The 17,229-nt window shown below is 38.0% G+C and overlaps 1 protein-coding gene across 1 annotated transcript; it reads left to right on the plus strand.

The window, feature by feature from the left end:
* The first annotated feature begins 14,138 nt into the window (after positions 1-14,138).
* Positions 14,139-16,932, plus strand: LOC100244951 (WAT1-related protein At5g40240). The gene is made up of 8 exons (XM_019220426.2): positions 14,139-14,228; positions 14,352-14,582; positions 14,666-14,731; positions 14,841-14,954; positions 15,616-15,850; positions 15,938-16,096; positions 16,278-16,429; positions 16,599-16,932. The coding sequence occupies exons 2-8, from the start codon at positions 14,410-14,412 to the stop codon at positions 16,744-16,746; spliced, it is 1,047 nt and encodes a 348-aa protein (XP_019075971.1). The 5' UTR covers positions 14,139-14,228; positions 14,352-14,409; the 3' UTR covers positions 16,747-16,932.
* Positions 16,933-17,229: the final 297 nt, after the last annotated feature.

Consider the following 17,229-nt stretch of genomic DNA (forward strand, 5'->3'; position numbering starts at 1 on the left):
AATGTGACTTGAGAACATTTGTTTGTATCAAGGAATGGCTTCACAACAAACAAACCATCATCTAATCTACCCACTCTAATTGTCTTCTTTAAGGACCAATCTTGTATAAGATAAGAATCAGCGTAAAAAACAACCACATAATTAACATCTCGGATAATTTTTGCAACAAATATCAAGTTGACATTAAAACTTGGCACACACAACACATTTTTTTTAAACAATATTGGAAGTCAAATGAACGATTCCAATGTGAGTTATGGATGATTTTGAACCATTTGGTAGTTGAACGTTTTTAGAGCAATGTGAGGTGATATGAGAAAGTAATGAAGGAGAAGACACTATGTGTTTAGTTGCACTGAAATCAACAATCCAAAAAATGGAGTGTGGAGAGGAGATGACATAGCAATACCTATAATAGATTACTTTATGGAAGGGTGTTACCAACAAAGTTTGAACTTGGTTGTGAACCAATTAAGGTTAAAATTTGTTGGCATTGCTTTGGAGTGAAGGAAAAAGCTTGAGGGATGGACATGGTAGTAGAAAGGGACTGGTTTTCTTGGTTTGGTCCTTTGTAGAGCTTGTGGCTTCGAGAAAAATAGGAATCCTAAATATTTCTTACCAATTAGTAAAATTAAATAGAGAAACTTTATTTGGGGTGTTTCACTCTAACGAAAAAAAGATAGAAAAAATTTGGGGAGAGAAAGAAAATAAGGAGGAAAAAGTAGCAAATATAAGGTTTGTAGGTTTTTGTAAGTGATTCTTTTTATTATTATTATTATTATTATTATTATTAAGTCATGTGGCAAATATCTAGCTACTTGGCAAAGACAAATGCGTGTGGAAGGTTTAATTGACAAGATGAAGAGTAAAATGGCAACTGAAAACACAAGTTAATTAAAAGTGCATAAAACACCTAATATTTTGGAATTACATTACGAACTTTGAAATATGAAAAAATAGGTTATCATTTTTCTAATATTTTGGTACCATCATATGAAAACATATACACTTTTCCCAAATTCTATTCTTGTCCAAGATATCATCTTCTTGACATAGTCACAAAAGATCAAGAAAAGCCCTTCAAAGAGTCTTCTGTTAGGGTCAAAGGAAACCTACCTTGATAGACATATGTGAAAGAAAGAAAGAAAGTGTGAGCCTTGAAAGGATCGAGATCCTCACACATGCATGTAAAGTCTGTGAAGCAATATATCTATAAATATATACACACCAAGAAATCAAGAACAACTCAACTCAAACTTCACCCAAGAAATTTGCATGTTGAACAAGCATATTGACCAGATGCAAATTGCATAAAAAAAATTACATCATTCAATTAAGGTGTAATGTTCTGTGGACATGAGTTGTATATCCGTTATAGGCATAACTGAAGGGATCAGATTGGGCATAATTGAAGGGATCAAATTAGTCAACTTTCCTTAGACATTTTTCTAGGCAAATTAAGATCATAAATGTGTTATATATTGAGCTCCTTTGTACTTTTTTAAAACAACAATTGTGTATACAGATTCCATATATACAAAATTTTCTTTTCTCTTCAACATGGTATCAGAGCAGGTTTGTTTTTGCTCTTTGGTATCAACTTCTTGATTCTACCTAACCTCAACAACCTAACAACGACCCAGAAAAATGTCTGAATCAGACTCTTAGACAAGAAGGTCTCCACTAACAACAACCTCTATTTTATCAGAACTCACCATGAAGATGGCCGAGGTGATGAACAAGGCCTCGACCCCAAACGCAACGGTGGATACTGTCCCGATCGGCATAAAACTCGATGGATCGAATTATGCACTATGGTCCCAAGTTGTGGAGATGTTTATCTCCTGGAGAGACAAATTAGGGTACATTAACGGTGATTTACCCCAACCTGATCCGACTAATCCATTATTCCGACGATGGAGAACCGAAAACACCGTCGTCAAAGGTTGGCTCATCAACACCATGGATTCATCCCTTGTTAGCACGTTCATCTGGTATCCCACTACGAAAGAGGTTTGGGATGCCATTGCTGTCACTTTCTTCGATGGGAGTGACATTGCTCAGGTGTATGAGCTCCGGCGACAGGTGAGTAGGCTACAAAAAAATGGTGGATCTTTGGATAAATTTTATAACGAGCTGCAAGGCTTGTGAAAGAAAATAGATTTTTGGCAACCAAACCCCATGGAGTGCCCTAAGGATGTGCAACGGTACACCACAATTCTCTAGGAAGATAAGGTCTATGTGTTCATTGATGGCCTTGATGATCGACTCGACCAAGTCAGGAGCACCGTGCTACGGATGCAGCCATTTTCGACGATTGAGCAAAGCCTAAGCGTTCATCTGGTGGGAAATGGTGCGACAGACAGTGTTGGGGAATGGTTCTGATGAAGGGATGAGAATTAGGCTGGCTTCCAAGGGGTTGAAAACGGGCCCCAACCCATTTGGCAAAGACAGAGTTCTAGTACTCAATAAATCTAATCCCACTAGTCCAAATTCAAAGCAACTGATAGAAGACTTAAAGTGCTCCCATTGTGGAAATTCCAAACACACATGGGACACTTGCTTTAAGCTCCATGGATACCCAGACTAGTGGCACGAGCTCCAGGCTAAAAAGAAACGTAATGGCACCAATATTGAGCCTGGTACTGGTAAAACGGCAGTAGCAGTAGCAGAACCCCAATTGTCTCTAATTCCTACTGACTCTACTAGCAACACGCTAGGTATAACATCTTTAGATTTACTAGAAGCAGTGAATGCAACTTGTGGATCCTGGATTCCGGAGCCACGGATCATATGACATTTGATGCATAGGACTTTTGTCAGCATACCGCTCCTAGGCGGACTAGCATTGCGAATGCTAATGACATTATTTCATCGGTACAAGGGGTTGGAACTGTGATGCTATCACCAACCCTGTCACTCTCCAATACATTATTTGTGCCATCCATATCTCATAAACTGCTTTTTGTCAGCCAACTTACTAAGGACTTAAATTGTACAACACTGATGTGCCCTGATTTTTGCCTTATCCAGGATATTCTCACAAAGGAAATTATTGGGCGTGGTACTAAGAATGGGGGACTTTACTATATGGATGACTTCAAAATGGGACAAGCACATCATGTGGGACAGTCGGGTAATTCCAGAATATAATAGATCTGGCTTTGGCATCGACGGCTCGACCATCTGTCATTTGGATATTTGAAGCATTTACTACCTAGTTTATTTTATGATTTCTCCATCTCAGATTTTCAATGTGAAACCTGTAGTTTGGCCAAAAGTCATAGAACAATTTATTCTTTACATAACAATAAGAGTGATGTACCTTTTAGCTTAATTCACTATGATGTGTGGGGACCATCCCCAAAATCTACTCTATCGGGTTATCGCTGGTTTGTTCTCTTTGTTGATGATTGCACTCAAATGACGTGACTTTACCTACTAAAAAACAAAGATGAGGTTTTTACTGTTTTATGCTATTTTCACACAATGATTCAAACCCAATTTTCTACCAAACTTAGAGTCCTTCGCTCTGATAATGGTGGTGAATACATGAATCGACAATTCTAGGAGTACTTCCACTAGCATGGGTTGATACATCAAACCTCGTGTCCTCATACTCCAGAGCAAAACGATGTAGCAGAATGTAAGAATCACCATATTCTCGAGACCACACGTGCCCTTCTATTAGGTGCACATGTACCTAGTTCTCACTGGCCTGATGCAATTACAACTGCCGTGCATCTCATTAATAGAATGCCATCCCGGATTCTGGGTTTCAAAACACCTCTACAGGCCTTAGCCGTGAGTATATTAATACTTTTGTCTATGACACTTCCTCCCCGAACCTTTGGATGCATTGTCTACGTTCATCTTCACCACAACCAACGCACCAAACTTGACCCTTGTGCTCATCGTTGTCTCTTTCTAGGCTATGCCACCAATTAGAAAGGTTACCGATGCTATGATCCAACAAACAGGCGGCTCTATGTTACTATGGATGTAACCTTCCTCGAGTTCGAGATGTTCTATCATCCATCCAATTCTTTTCTTCAAGGGAAGACACACGATGAAGAATTGAATTGGTTCAAGGACATCCCAGACATCCCACTGACTACAGAGCTACCAACTACCATGGGTATGTGATTACTACCAAAAAGTGCTATTTTGTAGACCTAATTATAATGGTTTTAAGCACCTTTGAGTAGTAATCATATTCATTTAACCCAATTAATTCATTAAGGTCCTTAGTAATTGGTTTTAACCATTTTGTGGCAAGTTTACATGTTTTTATCAGCTTGTGAATCAATTCAAGCATGCCAAATGATGGAGGAGCTACTTGGACAAGTTATGGCAAAGCTTTTGGAAGCTCAAATTCATGAAGAACCAAGCTTTGGAGCTCCATAGCCCTTTGCCAAAGTCGTTCAAAGTATGCAAGGAAGGAACAATGGAGAGGAGGAAAACAGAGGACAGCAGCTGCAGTCTTATTTGGCACTTTTGGAGCACTTCCCGAAGTCCATTTTCTACATTCTATATACCATTTCAAAGCTCAGGAAGTCAAGAATCCAACGCTTCAAACCATGTACGATTTGGAGCTGAAATGAGAAAGATATGGCCTTCGGAAGACAACTGCATCAAGTTGAGGGACAATTTCGCACACCACTGTGCAAGGTGCGAATTCCTCAGTCCACTGTGCGAGAATTTCGCACACCTCAAATCAAGGTGCGAAATTGGAGCTCCAACGTGCGAATTTTCCCCTGTTTCTGCCGACTCCACACAAGATCTTTTCTTTTAGATATTTTTGTATAAATTTCCATTCTTCTCCTTGTAATCCACCACTCATGTAATTTCTTAGCTAGGAAGGTTGGAAAAACTTCTCTATATATATTCCCTTGCATCCATTGTAATATATATCGATCAATATATAGAATATACAGAGTCTTGCTCTGTTTTTCTCTCTTCTTCTGTTCTTCCCCATTTCTATTTTCTTAGTAGCCAAACAGCCTCTGAGGGCTTTTCCTCATAGGATGATTGGCTAAAACTTTTAGTTTCTCAAAGTATGGATGTTATGTGATGGCTTGGATGCAATCCCATGGAAATTTCTCGCACCCGGAAGGTAAGGTAGTCGTTTTTCATTAATGGTTCATTAATGCAAAGTTTGGTTTTTATTTCCTTTGGACAACTTCCAACGGCCAATACTTGATAAGCTTTTGGATTTCTATCCATTAGTTATCTCCTACGAGCTATTGGAAGGTGAGGTTTTCAATTCCAAGTTTTGTATTAATCCGTTAGAACCAATTTCAATGGCCATTGAAAGGTGAGTTTATCACTTGGAATGACTTTGAGTTGCCAATATTTGGTAAGCTTTTGGCTTTAGACCATTAGTTATCTCTTACGAGCCATTCAAAAGAAGTCTAAGGTGAATAACCATTGATGAAATTCACTACCATCTGTTTTGCCATTTTAAAGGATTAAAACTTGATTTGCTAAATCCATACCGGTTCGGGAAGCAAGCATCACCATAGTTGCAACCCCAACGCGAGGAGCCTATCCTGAGATTTCCAATTTGCATAAGAGCCAGAGCATAGCTATCCTATCTTTGAGGAACTTGTTTTTACACCCTTTTCATTTTAGTCTTTAATGTTAGCTTAGATTAGTTTAAATCTTTTTAAAACATTTACATCTTCTTTTAAAGCTAACATCCATAAGAAAATCACCTATTTTCCTAATTTGAATATCACTAGTGTTTGCGAAAACCCTTCCCAGTGAACGATCCTAGAACCACTATGCTATAGTAGCTTGGCTACTTTAGTAATAGTATTCAAGGTATAAATTTTGTTGATACGCCTTTAAAGCTAAGCTACCATGAGTCGAATCAAATGGCGCCGTTGCCGGGGAAGGTGCCACAAGCACAGTGAAGCAACCATTAAGGGTAACTTGTGATCTTCATCACAAGTTTGGTGATTTTTCTTTTCTTTTACTAACTCTTTTTAATTGTTCTTTTTCTTTATTTATGTTTTAGTTTACCTTTCAGCTAGTTTTAGTTAGTCTTAATTTTTTTTTTTAGAATTGTTTTTCTTTTGTTTTCTCTGCTTTTTCACAAATTGCTAGTTGTGCATGCCATATTGAATACGAGATAATAGAGGAAGCCATGAACTTCATGAGTTATGAGCACTTGGTGGAAGAGTGTCCTATCATTCCAGTGGTGAGGGAAATGTTTGGTGATTGCAACACCTACAATTCCAATTGGAGGGACCATCCAAATTTCTCTTGGAAACCACAGCCGCCTCAGTACAAGCAACCTACTCAAGCACCTCAGCAAGCCTCGAACCTTGAACAAGCTATGGTGAATCTTAGCAAGGTCGTGGGAGACTTTGTTTTAGCTCAAAAATCCATCAATGCTCATCTCAGTCAAAGAATTGACAGTGTAGAGAGTTCATTGAACAAAAGGATGGATGAAGTGCAAAATGATCTATCTCAGAAGATAGATAATCTCCAAGATTCAATCTCAAGGTTTGCCAACCTCAACACAGTGCAAGAAAAAGGAAACTTGCCTTCTCAACCTTATCAAAATTCCAAGAGCATCCATGAAGTGGAGGCTAAAAAGAGAGAATCTTCAATGGTGAAGGAAGTTAAAACGGTTATCACTTTAAGTGGTAAAGAGGTTGATTTGGCCACATCCAAACAAGAGCATGAAACAGAGAATGAAACAGAGAAAAAGAAGAGGGAGGAAATTAAAGGAAAGAGAAAGGGAATTGTTTCCATTGCCATCATACAATGCAAATCTCTAATGAAGGATGCTAACTTCATATGGGATCCGGGCAAGCTGAAACAGGACAACATTTTTTTGATGGACTTAGTCTTTCTAAAGACTAGCTAGTCCATATCTTTTTGCTTTATTACTTGCTTTAATTTTGATTTCAATGCTTTAATTTTAATTAGTTTTGACTTAACATAAGTTTTTGGATGATCATTGTAGGAGGAAATGCAAAAATGATGAAAGAAAAGGAAGAGAAGAGAGAATTCTGGCCATTGGTTCTATTGCCACTTTCGGGACATATTTGGAGCACTTCCTCGAGTTCATTTTATACATACTATATACCGTTTCGAAGCTCGAGAAGTCAGGAGTCCAACGCTTCAAACGGTGTCCAAATCCGAGTTAAAACGAAAAAGTTATGGTCATTGCAAGAAAACTGGACTGAGCTGAGCGGGAATTTCGCACACCTCAATTCAAGGTGCGAAAATTTTCGCACCGTGCGAAACACCTCCTGGCACACGAGTGCCATTTCGCACACCTCAAGCCCATTTTCGCACCGTGCGAAACAAGGTGCGAAAATTTCGCACACCACTATTCAAGGTGCGAAATTCATTCCAAGGTGCGAAAATCTCAGTTCAAGGTGCATCAATTTCGCACACCTCAATCCAAGGTGCGAAAAATTTTCGCACCGTGCGAAAGACTCTCCTGGTACACGAGTGCCATTTCGTACACCTCAAGCCCATTTTCGCACCGTGCGAAACAAGGTGCGAATTCCTCAGTCCAAAGTATGGAAATTTCGCACGATGCAATTCAAGGTGCGAAATTCTCATTTTAAGGTGCGAAAATTTTGCTACTGTTGGACACGTTTTTGGAGCACTTTCTGGAGCTCAAATTATGCATATGATATATCATTTTAAAGCTTAGGAAGTCAGGAATCCATAGCTTCAAACGGTGCATGATTTGGATTTGAAACAAAGAAGTTATGGCCGTTTGAAGACGACTATGCAAAGCTGAACGAAATGTTGCAGCCGCACCAAATTTTGCTACTGTTAGATACGTTTTTGGAGTGCTTCCTGGAGCTCAAAATATGCATACCATATATCATTTTGAAGCTTGGGAAGTCAGGAATCCAGTTCTTCAAACGGTGCATGATTTGGATTTGAAACGAAGAAGTTATGGCCGTTTTAAGACAGATGGTGCAGGGTGCGAAAATTTTTTTTAAGTGCGAAAATGCTCCAAGCTTCAAGAATGGGTTGCGAAATTCCCATTTTGATTGCAAAATGATTTTCCAACCTTCAAAATGGCTACAAAATGATTTCCAAGCTTCAAAAATGGGCTGCTAAAATGTTTCTATTTTTCCATGGTCTGCAAAAATGTTTTTTCTTTTCCCTTTGACTGCAAGACATGGCCTCCAAGCTATGACATGGCCTCCAAGCTACAAAATAATGTGCAAAAACACTTTTCAAAGCCAAGGGAAATTGTAAAAATGCCAATAGAGCCTCACAACCATACATCTAAAGAAGAGAGCCCTCTCACTGAGATCACACACACCAAGCCTCTCACTCCATTTTTAAACCTCCTAAAACCATCAAAGCCCATAGCTCCAACTGAGAGCTCCAGCAGAGGAGAGTATGCCACCTAAGGAGACTACCAGAGCAGAGGTCAATGTCCTGATCCAACCCACTCAGAAGGCCACCACAGAGCCATTATCTCCACAGGACCCTACCACTACTTGCTCATCTCTTTAATTTTTGTATTTACTTATTATATTAATATAGATAATTCCATGTTTTGATGTCTTATATTCTGGGATTGGATGTATTACTGATGATACATCATATATAGACATCATTTTTGTTTAAACTTGGCATTTTTCTATTTCCTCTACTCACTAACTCTTATGTTTTCTTTGAAACATGTGGTTTCTCCTACATGACTCAGACTCCATGTCACTCAGGAGGTACCACTTCCTCCCTATTTTTCAATTGTTTTTGAAACATTGAGGACAATGTTCAGCTTGGTTGGGGGGAGAGTTGAGGAAGGAAGTTTTTGTTATTAATGCTAAGTTATTTTGGTAATTTAGTTGCTTTTTGCTTAATTTTTAAAATTTTTTAAAAGTTTTTTTTGAATACTCTCCATGGTTATTAAGGAAAAAATGTCAAAATGAAATGGGAGAAATTAAATTTTTGTCTTTTTACTTGAAACTTAGAGTTTGTATTATGTTTATTAAAGTTGATGAATTATTGAACTCCTATTGATTTCAACCTTATTTCTTCCACTTTAAGCTTATCACACACCGTGCACACTAGGTTCCGTTTATAAGATGAAAAACTATTTTCCCCCTTGACTTAAGAAAATTTAGACTTGGTACCTTTGACCTCATTTTAATAGTGTTGAGACACCTTATAAAAGGCCAATGAGCCTTTGGAAAAAGAAAGAAAAAGAAAAATATTTTACTTGCCTTGAAACCCGAGCAAGGTCTGAGGGGTATATGGTGAAAATCTTTAAAACCTGGTGCCCTAAGCCTTCATTGGTTGGGAGTCACCGACCTCAATGCTCGTTACAAGGGTGAATAGGTGGAGTTTAACATATTGTAGGTGCTTGGGTATTAAAATTCATTCTCAAAAGTCCGGGGTGAAATCCGAGGAGTTAGTGGTTGAAAAATCCTTAAAGCTTGATGCCCTAAACCTTGATTGGTTGGGAGTCATCGATGGACCCCTGTTACATGGACAATTTAGAAAAGAATGCCTTTAAGCTTTGCACTCCTACATGAAAAAAATTGTGAAAGAAAAGAGGTGCGTTCTTAGCCTATTGGAGGTTGATTAGTTTGCTAAGCTTTGAAAAGAACTAGGTTGAGGGGAGAGATTAGTTTGACATACTATATCCGGAAACTAATAAATAACACATAGATTTTGGTGGAAGAGTAAGGATTGGACCTTTGGGAGTGGAAATTATTTTGAAGCTTAAATTTGCATAATGCCTACTCTTTATGAATTGTGACTAGACAAAATTATTTGATAGCTCCTATTGAAGTTTGAGTTTTATTTCTTTCATGTGCCATGTGAGAGTTTGATCAATCATGCCACTCATATCATTTTTTGGAGTGATTTGCATGATCCCTTTTATGTATATTATTATAGTTTACTTAGTTTTTATCTCCTCCATTGCTAAGGGACTAGCAATGAGTCGGTTGGGGGGTGTGATTACTACCAAAAAGTGCTATTTTGTAGACCTAATTATAATGGTTTTAAGCACCTTTGAGTAGTAATCATATTCATTTAACCCAATTAATTCATTAAGGTCCTTAGTAATTGGTTTTAACCATTTTGTGGCAAGTTTACATGTTTTTATCAGCTTGTGAATCAATTCAAGCATGCCAAATGATGGAGGAGCTACTTGGACAAGTTATGGCAAAGCTTTTGGAAGCTCAAATTCATGAAGAACCAAGCTTTGGAGCTCCATAGCCCTTTGCCAAAGTCGTTCAAAGTATGCAAGGAAGGAACAATGGAGAGGAGGAAAACAGAGGACAGCAGCTGTAGTCTTATTTGGCACTTTTGGAGCACTTCCCGAAGTCCATTTTCTACATTCTATATACCATTTCAAAGCTCAGGAAGTCAAGAATCCAACGCTTCAAACCATGTACGATTTGGAGCTGAAATGAGAAAGATATGGCCTTCGGAAGACAACTGCATCAAGCTGAGGGACAATTTCGCACACCACTGTGCAAGGTGCGAATTCCTCAGTCCACTGTGCGAGAATTTCGCACACCTCAAATCAAGGTGCGAAATTGGAGCTCCAACGTGCGAATTTTCCCCTGTTTCTGCCGACTCCACACAAGATCTTTTCTTTTAGATATTTTTGTATAAATTTCCATTCTTCTCCTTGTAATCCACCACTCATGTAATTTCTTAGCTAGGAAGGTTGGAAAAACTTCTCTATATATATTCCCTTGCATCCATTGTAATATATATCGATCAATATATAGAATATACAGAGCCTTGCTCTGTTTTTCTCTCTTCTTCTGTTCTTCCCCATTTCTATTTTCTTAGTAGCCAAACAGCCTCTGAGGGCTTTTCCTCATAGGATGATTGGCTAAAACTTTTAGTTTCTCAAAGTATGGATGTTATGTGATGGCTTGGATGCAATCCCATGGAAATTTCTCGCACCCGGAAGGTAAGGTAGTCGTTTTTCATTAATGGTTCATTAATGCAAAGTTTGGTTTTTATTTCCTTTGGACAACTTCCAACGGCCAATACTTGATAAGCTTTTGGATTTCTATCCATTAGTTATCTCCTACGAGCTATTGGAAGGTGAGGTTTTCAATTCCAAGTTTTGTATTAATCCGTTAGAACCAATTTCAATGGCCATTGAAAGGTGAGTTTATCACTTGGAATGACTTTGAGTTGCCAATATTTGGTAAGCTTTTGGCTTTAGACCATTAGTTATCTCTTACGAGCCATTCAAAGGAAGTCTAAGGTGAATAACCATTGATGAAATTCACTACCATCTGTTTTGCCATTTTAAAGGATTAAAACTTGATTTGCTAAATCCATACCGGTTCGGGAAGCAAGCATCACCATAGTTGCAACCCCAACGCGAGGAGCCTATCCTGAGATTTCCAATTTGCATAAGAGCCAGAGCATAGCTATCCTATCTTTGAGGAACTTGTTTTTACACCCTTTTCATTTTAGTCTTTAATGTTAGCTTAGATTAGTTTAAATCTTTTTAAAACATTTACATCTTCTTTTAAAGCTAACATCCATAAGAAAATCACCTATTTTCCTAATTTGAATATCACTAGTGTTTGCGAAAACCCTTCCCAGTGAACGATCCTAGAACCACTATGCTATAGTAGCTTGGCTACTTTAGTAATAGTATTCAAGGTATAAATTTTGTTGATACGCCTTTAAAGCTAAGCTACCATGAGTCGAATCAGTATGGAACAGACTACAGAGCCACCGACTACCATGGGTATGGAACAAACTACAGAGCCACCAATGCTGACTACTAAGACACCGACTCCAATCGTTGAGACACCCCCTCATTCTACAGTACCTCATGACCCAACTTTTGAGAATATTCCTAAAGAGATTCCTAAGGTAAGTTGTCCTCTTGTCACAAAGCATTTAACTGATAGTTATCAGTTACCTCCAAGGCACAATCATGGCAAACCACCAGAATGCTACTCTCCAGATATTGAGACACACAAATCAAAGTACCCGATTGCCAATTACGTCTCAACAAAGAAGCTTTCAGAATCCTTAAAGAGCTTTTCTAATGCATTATTGGTGCATCACATTCCTACATGAGTAGAGGAGGCTCTACAAGACCCTAAGTGGGTCCAAGAGATGAAGGAAGAAATGGAAGCATTGTTAAAAAACAAGACATGGATTCTTGTCTCTTTACTAGAAGGCCACAAGACAATGGGGTGCAAATGGGTATTCTCCATCAAATACAAGGCGGATGGGTTGATTGAGCGCTACAAAGTGAGACTTGTAGCGAAAGGATATATGTAGACTTACGAAGTTGACTATATGGAGACCTTCTCACCTGTAGCCAAGTTGAACACTGTAAGAGTCCTTCTATCCCTTGCAGTGAACCTTGATTGGCCGTTACTCCAATTTGATGTAAAGAATGCGTTCCTCCACGGCGACCTCGAGGAAGAAATTTATATGGATATTCCTCTCCTAGGTACATTGAAACGTCTGGCAAGACGGTGTGTAAATTGCAACTCACCCTGTACAGCTTGAAATAGTCTCAACGAGCTTGGTTTGGACGTCTCAGCCTAACACTGAGAAAGTATGGGTTTCAATAGAGCAATTATGATCATGCACTATTTCTAAAGCGTCGACAAGGTAAGATAACAACACTAATAGTGTATGTAGATGATATGATCATCACAAGAAATGATACTGAGGAAGTTGTAAAACTTTAAAAACAGTAGGCAGTAGAGTTTGAAATGAAGAGTTTGGGTGGGTTGAAATACTTTCTAGGAATTGTGGTGGCTCAATCTAAACGAGGTATATTTCTTTCCCAACGAAAGTATACTCTTGATCTATTATCAGAAGTTGGATTGCTAGATTGTAAACTGGCAGATGTTCCAATACAACAAAATCACAGGCTTGGAGAATACCCTGACTAGTGTCTCGCTGATAAAGGTAGATATCAGAGATTGGTTGGAAAACTAATTTATCTTTCACATACCTGGCCTGATATTATCTATGTGGTTAGTGTAGTGAGTCAATTCATGCATTGCCCTAGTGAAGATCATATGAATGCAGTGACTCAAATTTTGAGATACCTTAAGGGAACCTCATGGAAGGGAATTATGTTCTCAAAGAATGGGCCCTTGAAAATTACGGGGTACGCCGACGTTGATTGGGCAGGAAATATCTCCGATAAGAAATCCACATCAGACTACTTCACATTTGTTGGAGGAAACCTGGTAACATGGAGAAGTAAAAAACAGAAAGTAGTAGCACTATCTAGTGCAAAGGTGAAGTTTCGAGGAATGGCTAAGGGGTTGTGTGAGTTACTTTGGTTGAGAAGATTGTTGACAGAAATTGGCTTTCCTCCTAGTCGCGAGATGAACTTGTTTTGTGATAATAAGGCAGCCATTGATATTGCTCATAACCCAGTCCAACATGATCGAACTAAGCATGTGAAAGTAAACCGACATTTTATCAAACAGAACTTAGAAGCTAAGATAATCCGATTCTCACTTGTCAAATCACAAGACCAACTAGCAGACATCCTCACTAAGGCGGTATGCAGTAAACTCTTTCACAACTCACTTGATAAGTTGGGCATCAACAACATCTATGCACCAACTTGAGGGGGAGTGTGGACATGAGATGTATAATCCGTTACAAGCATAACTGAAGGGATCAAATTGGGCGTAACTGAAGGGATCAGATTAGTCAACTTTCCTTAGACATTTTTCTAGGCAAATTAAGATCGTAAATATGTTATATATTGAGCTCCTTTGTACTTTTTTAAAACAACAATTGTGTATACAGATTCCATATATACAAATTTTTCCTTTCTCAACATGTTCCACCATTTTGGTGACACGCCCCATCTTGAAAGCTCCTAGATAATATTTCAACCCTCCATAGAATAAAGCATAAGATCTGAAAATTTTAGTATTAATTTGAATTAGTAATAATGAGATCAAGGAGAAACACATGAATAAGCGTCTACTGGGCAAAATGCCAAATTTTTGCCTTAAAAGTTCAAAGAAAAAAGGAGGGCTACAGAGAGAGGAACGTGTGTAACCCTCCAACGCAAAAGAGTGATAAGGAATAAAACAGAAACCCACCAGATAGTGAAGGCAAAGGAGGAAAGCTGGCTTGATGCCTTGTAACTCTATCTTTTACCAAGTGACGTGGAACTTAATTTGAGGGCCACCGAAAAGACTTAGAACCACTGTGCATTGCAAAAAAATATCCACCTCGAACTTAGACTAGAGGTGCTTCAACTCTCTCTCTCAGTTACTCCACACACCTTGATAAAAATCCAGTAATTTAATTACGGCCAATTCCTTTGTAAAAAGCAATACCAATCACTCTATACCTTTACTCTTTGAACGCAGATTCCATATATGTATGCTACAGTGGATGGATTAAGAGCAGAAGAGAGACACAAGAGAGATGTGGAGTTCAGATCTTATGGCACTCATGTTGATAATAGAGTGCTTGGAGGTTGGCTTAAGCACATTAAGCAAAGCAGCCATGAGGAGAGGAATGAGTGACTTCGTCTTTGTGGTTTACTCTAACGCCCTTTCTGTTCCTATCCTTCTGTTTTGCTGTCTTCTGTTTCACAGGTTCCTTTTCTTCTTCTTCTTCGTCTTCTTCTTTCTTATTTAGATTTCTCTTTTCCAACCAACACTTTCTCATGCATAAACAGAAGAAGATTCCCTCCTCCACTCACACTTTCGATCCTTTGTAGAATCTTTATTTTGGGCTTCATCAGGTAATTTTAGCTTTCAAATTATCAACTGGGTCTTTTTTCTGAATTTATCATACAAACAATTAATTCGTGGTCTTTTTTAAGTTCTAATTAATTGTGTATATGTGCAAAGTTGTTCAACACAGATGTTTTTGTTTGTTGGAATAAGATATAGCTCTCCTACTTTAGCCTCAGCCATGACTGATCTTGTCCCTGCTTTTACCTTCATACTCGCCATCATTTCCAGGTATGTGTTTGTATGTATATAAATAGTTCTGGGTCAAATGGTAGAATTTATCATATGGGTTTGCACCATAAATTTACATTTCTTTCTTAAGACTGAGTGAAGATGCTCATCCTTCCACGAATTCTGAGTATAATTCAGAATTTTTAACTTCAAGCCAGTTAGATTACTACACTTTCAGAAAATAAAAGGGGAAAAATATACTTGTCCATCCTCTTTCATCAACAGCTGCAGCGGTCACTTTCCTTGGGATTCACTCAATCTGAGTCACTTTCCTTTTGACGCATTCAACCGCGCCAGCTCATACTCCCACTACAGTGTCTAGACAGGCCCACTTGAAAGGACTTTTGTTTGAAAAATGGCAACATATATATTTTTCAACTTTCAAAGATGCTTACATTTTTTATTTTGAGCTAGACTTTTTCCTCCATGTCTCAATTAACACATCAACTTCATCTAGTAAGAAGATTTTAATTTCAGTTTTGTGACCATCATCATGATGTTAATCTAGTTGCATTAAAAAAAATAAAACATAGTAGAGAAAACCCAAGTCAGTCTCCCCAAATTTCTGAAAAATCTTAATGCGACTTAAAATTTTAAGTTGACATATGTAATACTCCTGTGCTGATAACTAATCTTGAATCAAATGGATGGTGATTATTAGGATGGAAAAGTTAGACTTGAAAGCTGGAAGCTGTCGTGCCAAATGTATTGGTACCATAGTATCAATCATAGGGGCGCTCATTGTGACTATATACAAAGGCCCCCAAATTGCTTTTGCATCATCCACTTTTAAAATACTGGATGAGAATCTTAGGTCGCAGATATCAAACTGGGTCATTGGAGGGTTTCTCCTTGCAATTTCTGCCGTCTCGATTGCACTCTTTTATGTTGTTCAGGTAAACCTTACCAAAGCATTCAAAACTCCTGTTAAAGAATTCCTACCATGTCTGAAAAACCTAACCCTTTTCTATTTACATTTTCAGACCTCCATCATTAGAGACTACCCTGCAGAGCTGATGTTAACATTCATTTGTCACATCTTTGTGACCATGCAATCTTCCATTGTCTCTCTGATTGCAGAAAGAGATCCAAGTGCTTGGAGATTAAAGCCTGATGTGGAGTTGATAGCTGTTGGATACTCAGTAAGCATATATATATATATCTATATGAAGAAGCTTAATTAACTTGTCTGTGCCATCATAAATTTTCTTCACTTGGATCCATATGCGGTTGTTCTTTATTCCCCTTTATTTTTTCCAACATAGATATTCTCTTCCGTGGGATCTGTAAATTGTAGTAACTTGACATGTTGTTAATCCTTAGGCAGTACTGGTGCTTGCATTTCGTGGTACTGCACACGCATGGGTTCTGCACAAAAAGGGGCCTGTCTTTGTAGCCATGTTTAAGCCAGTCGCGATCGTCATTGCAGTTGTCATGGGGGTTACTTTTCTCGGGGATGTTCTCCATCTTGGCAGGTACAATTCTTTATCTTCAATTCTAGGTGGGTGTATATATAATGGAATTGGGGTTGATAAGCATGAAACCCTTCACTAAACACGTGGTCCGTCTTTGGAGAACCAGTGATTGAAGTATGAAGGTATCTGAACTGAAAAGGCCATGGTTTAATTAAAATGTGCTTTGCAGTGTAATTGGAGCTGCCATAATAGCTTTTGGGTTTTATACTGTGATGTGGGGGAAAGCCAAAGAAGAGATTGAAGACATGACAACCAGTGGCATTGACTCATCCTCCCATAAAGATCCTCTTCTACAAAACAAGAGCACCCAAGTGTAGAGTTATTATTAGAAAGACAAATCGAAACCATCTTTGTAGTGGTAAATTTTTATTTAAATTAGTTTTTGTTGGAAGGTGTCCAAATTTTTAATTAGTGTAGTAGATAATATTGTACATAATACTTTTTAAGTTGATATATTATTGTAATATTAGATTTACTTATAAAATAAGAAAAGTTATTGCAAATATCTTATTAAATATTTTAGGTTATAAAAGGAAGAAGTTATGAGATGAAGGTTTGTTTGTACATACTATTTGGTGGACAAACATGTGAAGAAGAACGAGAGACATCCTATGGAGTGAGGGGTTCATGGTTCAAGGTGTAGGGAATCATGAAATATTTTGGAAATCTAATAGTTAGTTGTAATTGGTTCAAAATGTAAAAAAAGAAAAAAAAGAAATTAGAGAGAAAAATAGAAGAAAAGAAAAAATAAAAAAATAGGTTTAAATTTAATAAATTATTTTTATATATTTCTTCAAACT

This window comes from Vitis vinifera, chromosome 1 (assembly GCF_030704535.1).
Source record: "Vitis vinifera cultivar Pinot Noir 40024 chromosome 1, ASM3070453v1".
NCBI lineage: Eukaryota > Viridiplantae > Streptophyta > Magnoliopsida > Vitales > Vitaceae > Vitis > Vitis vinifera.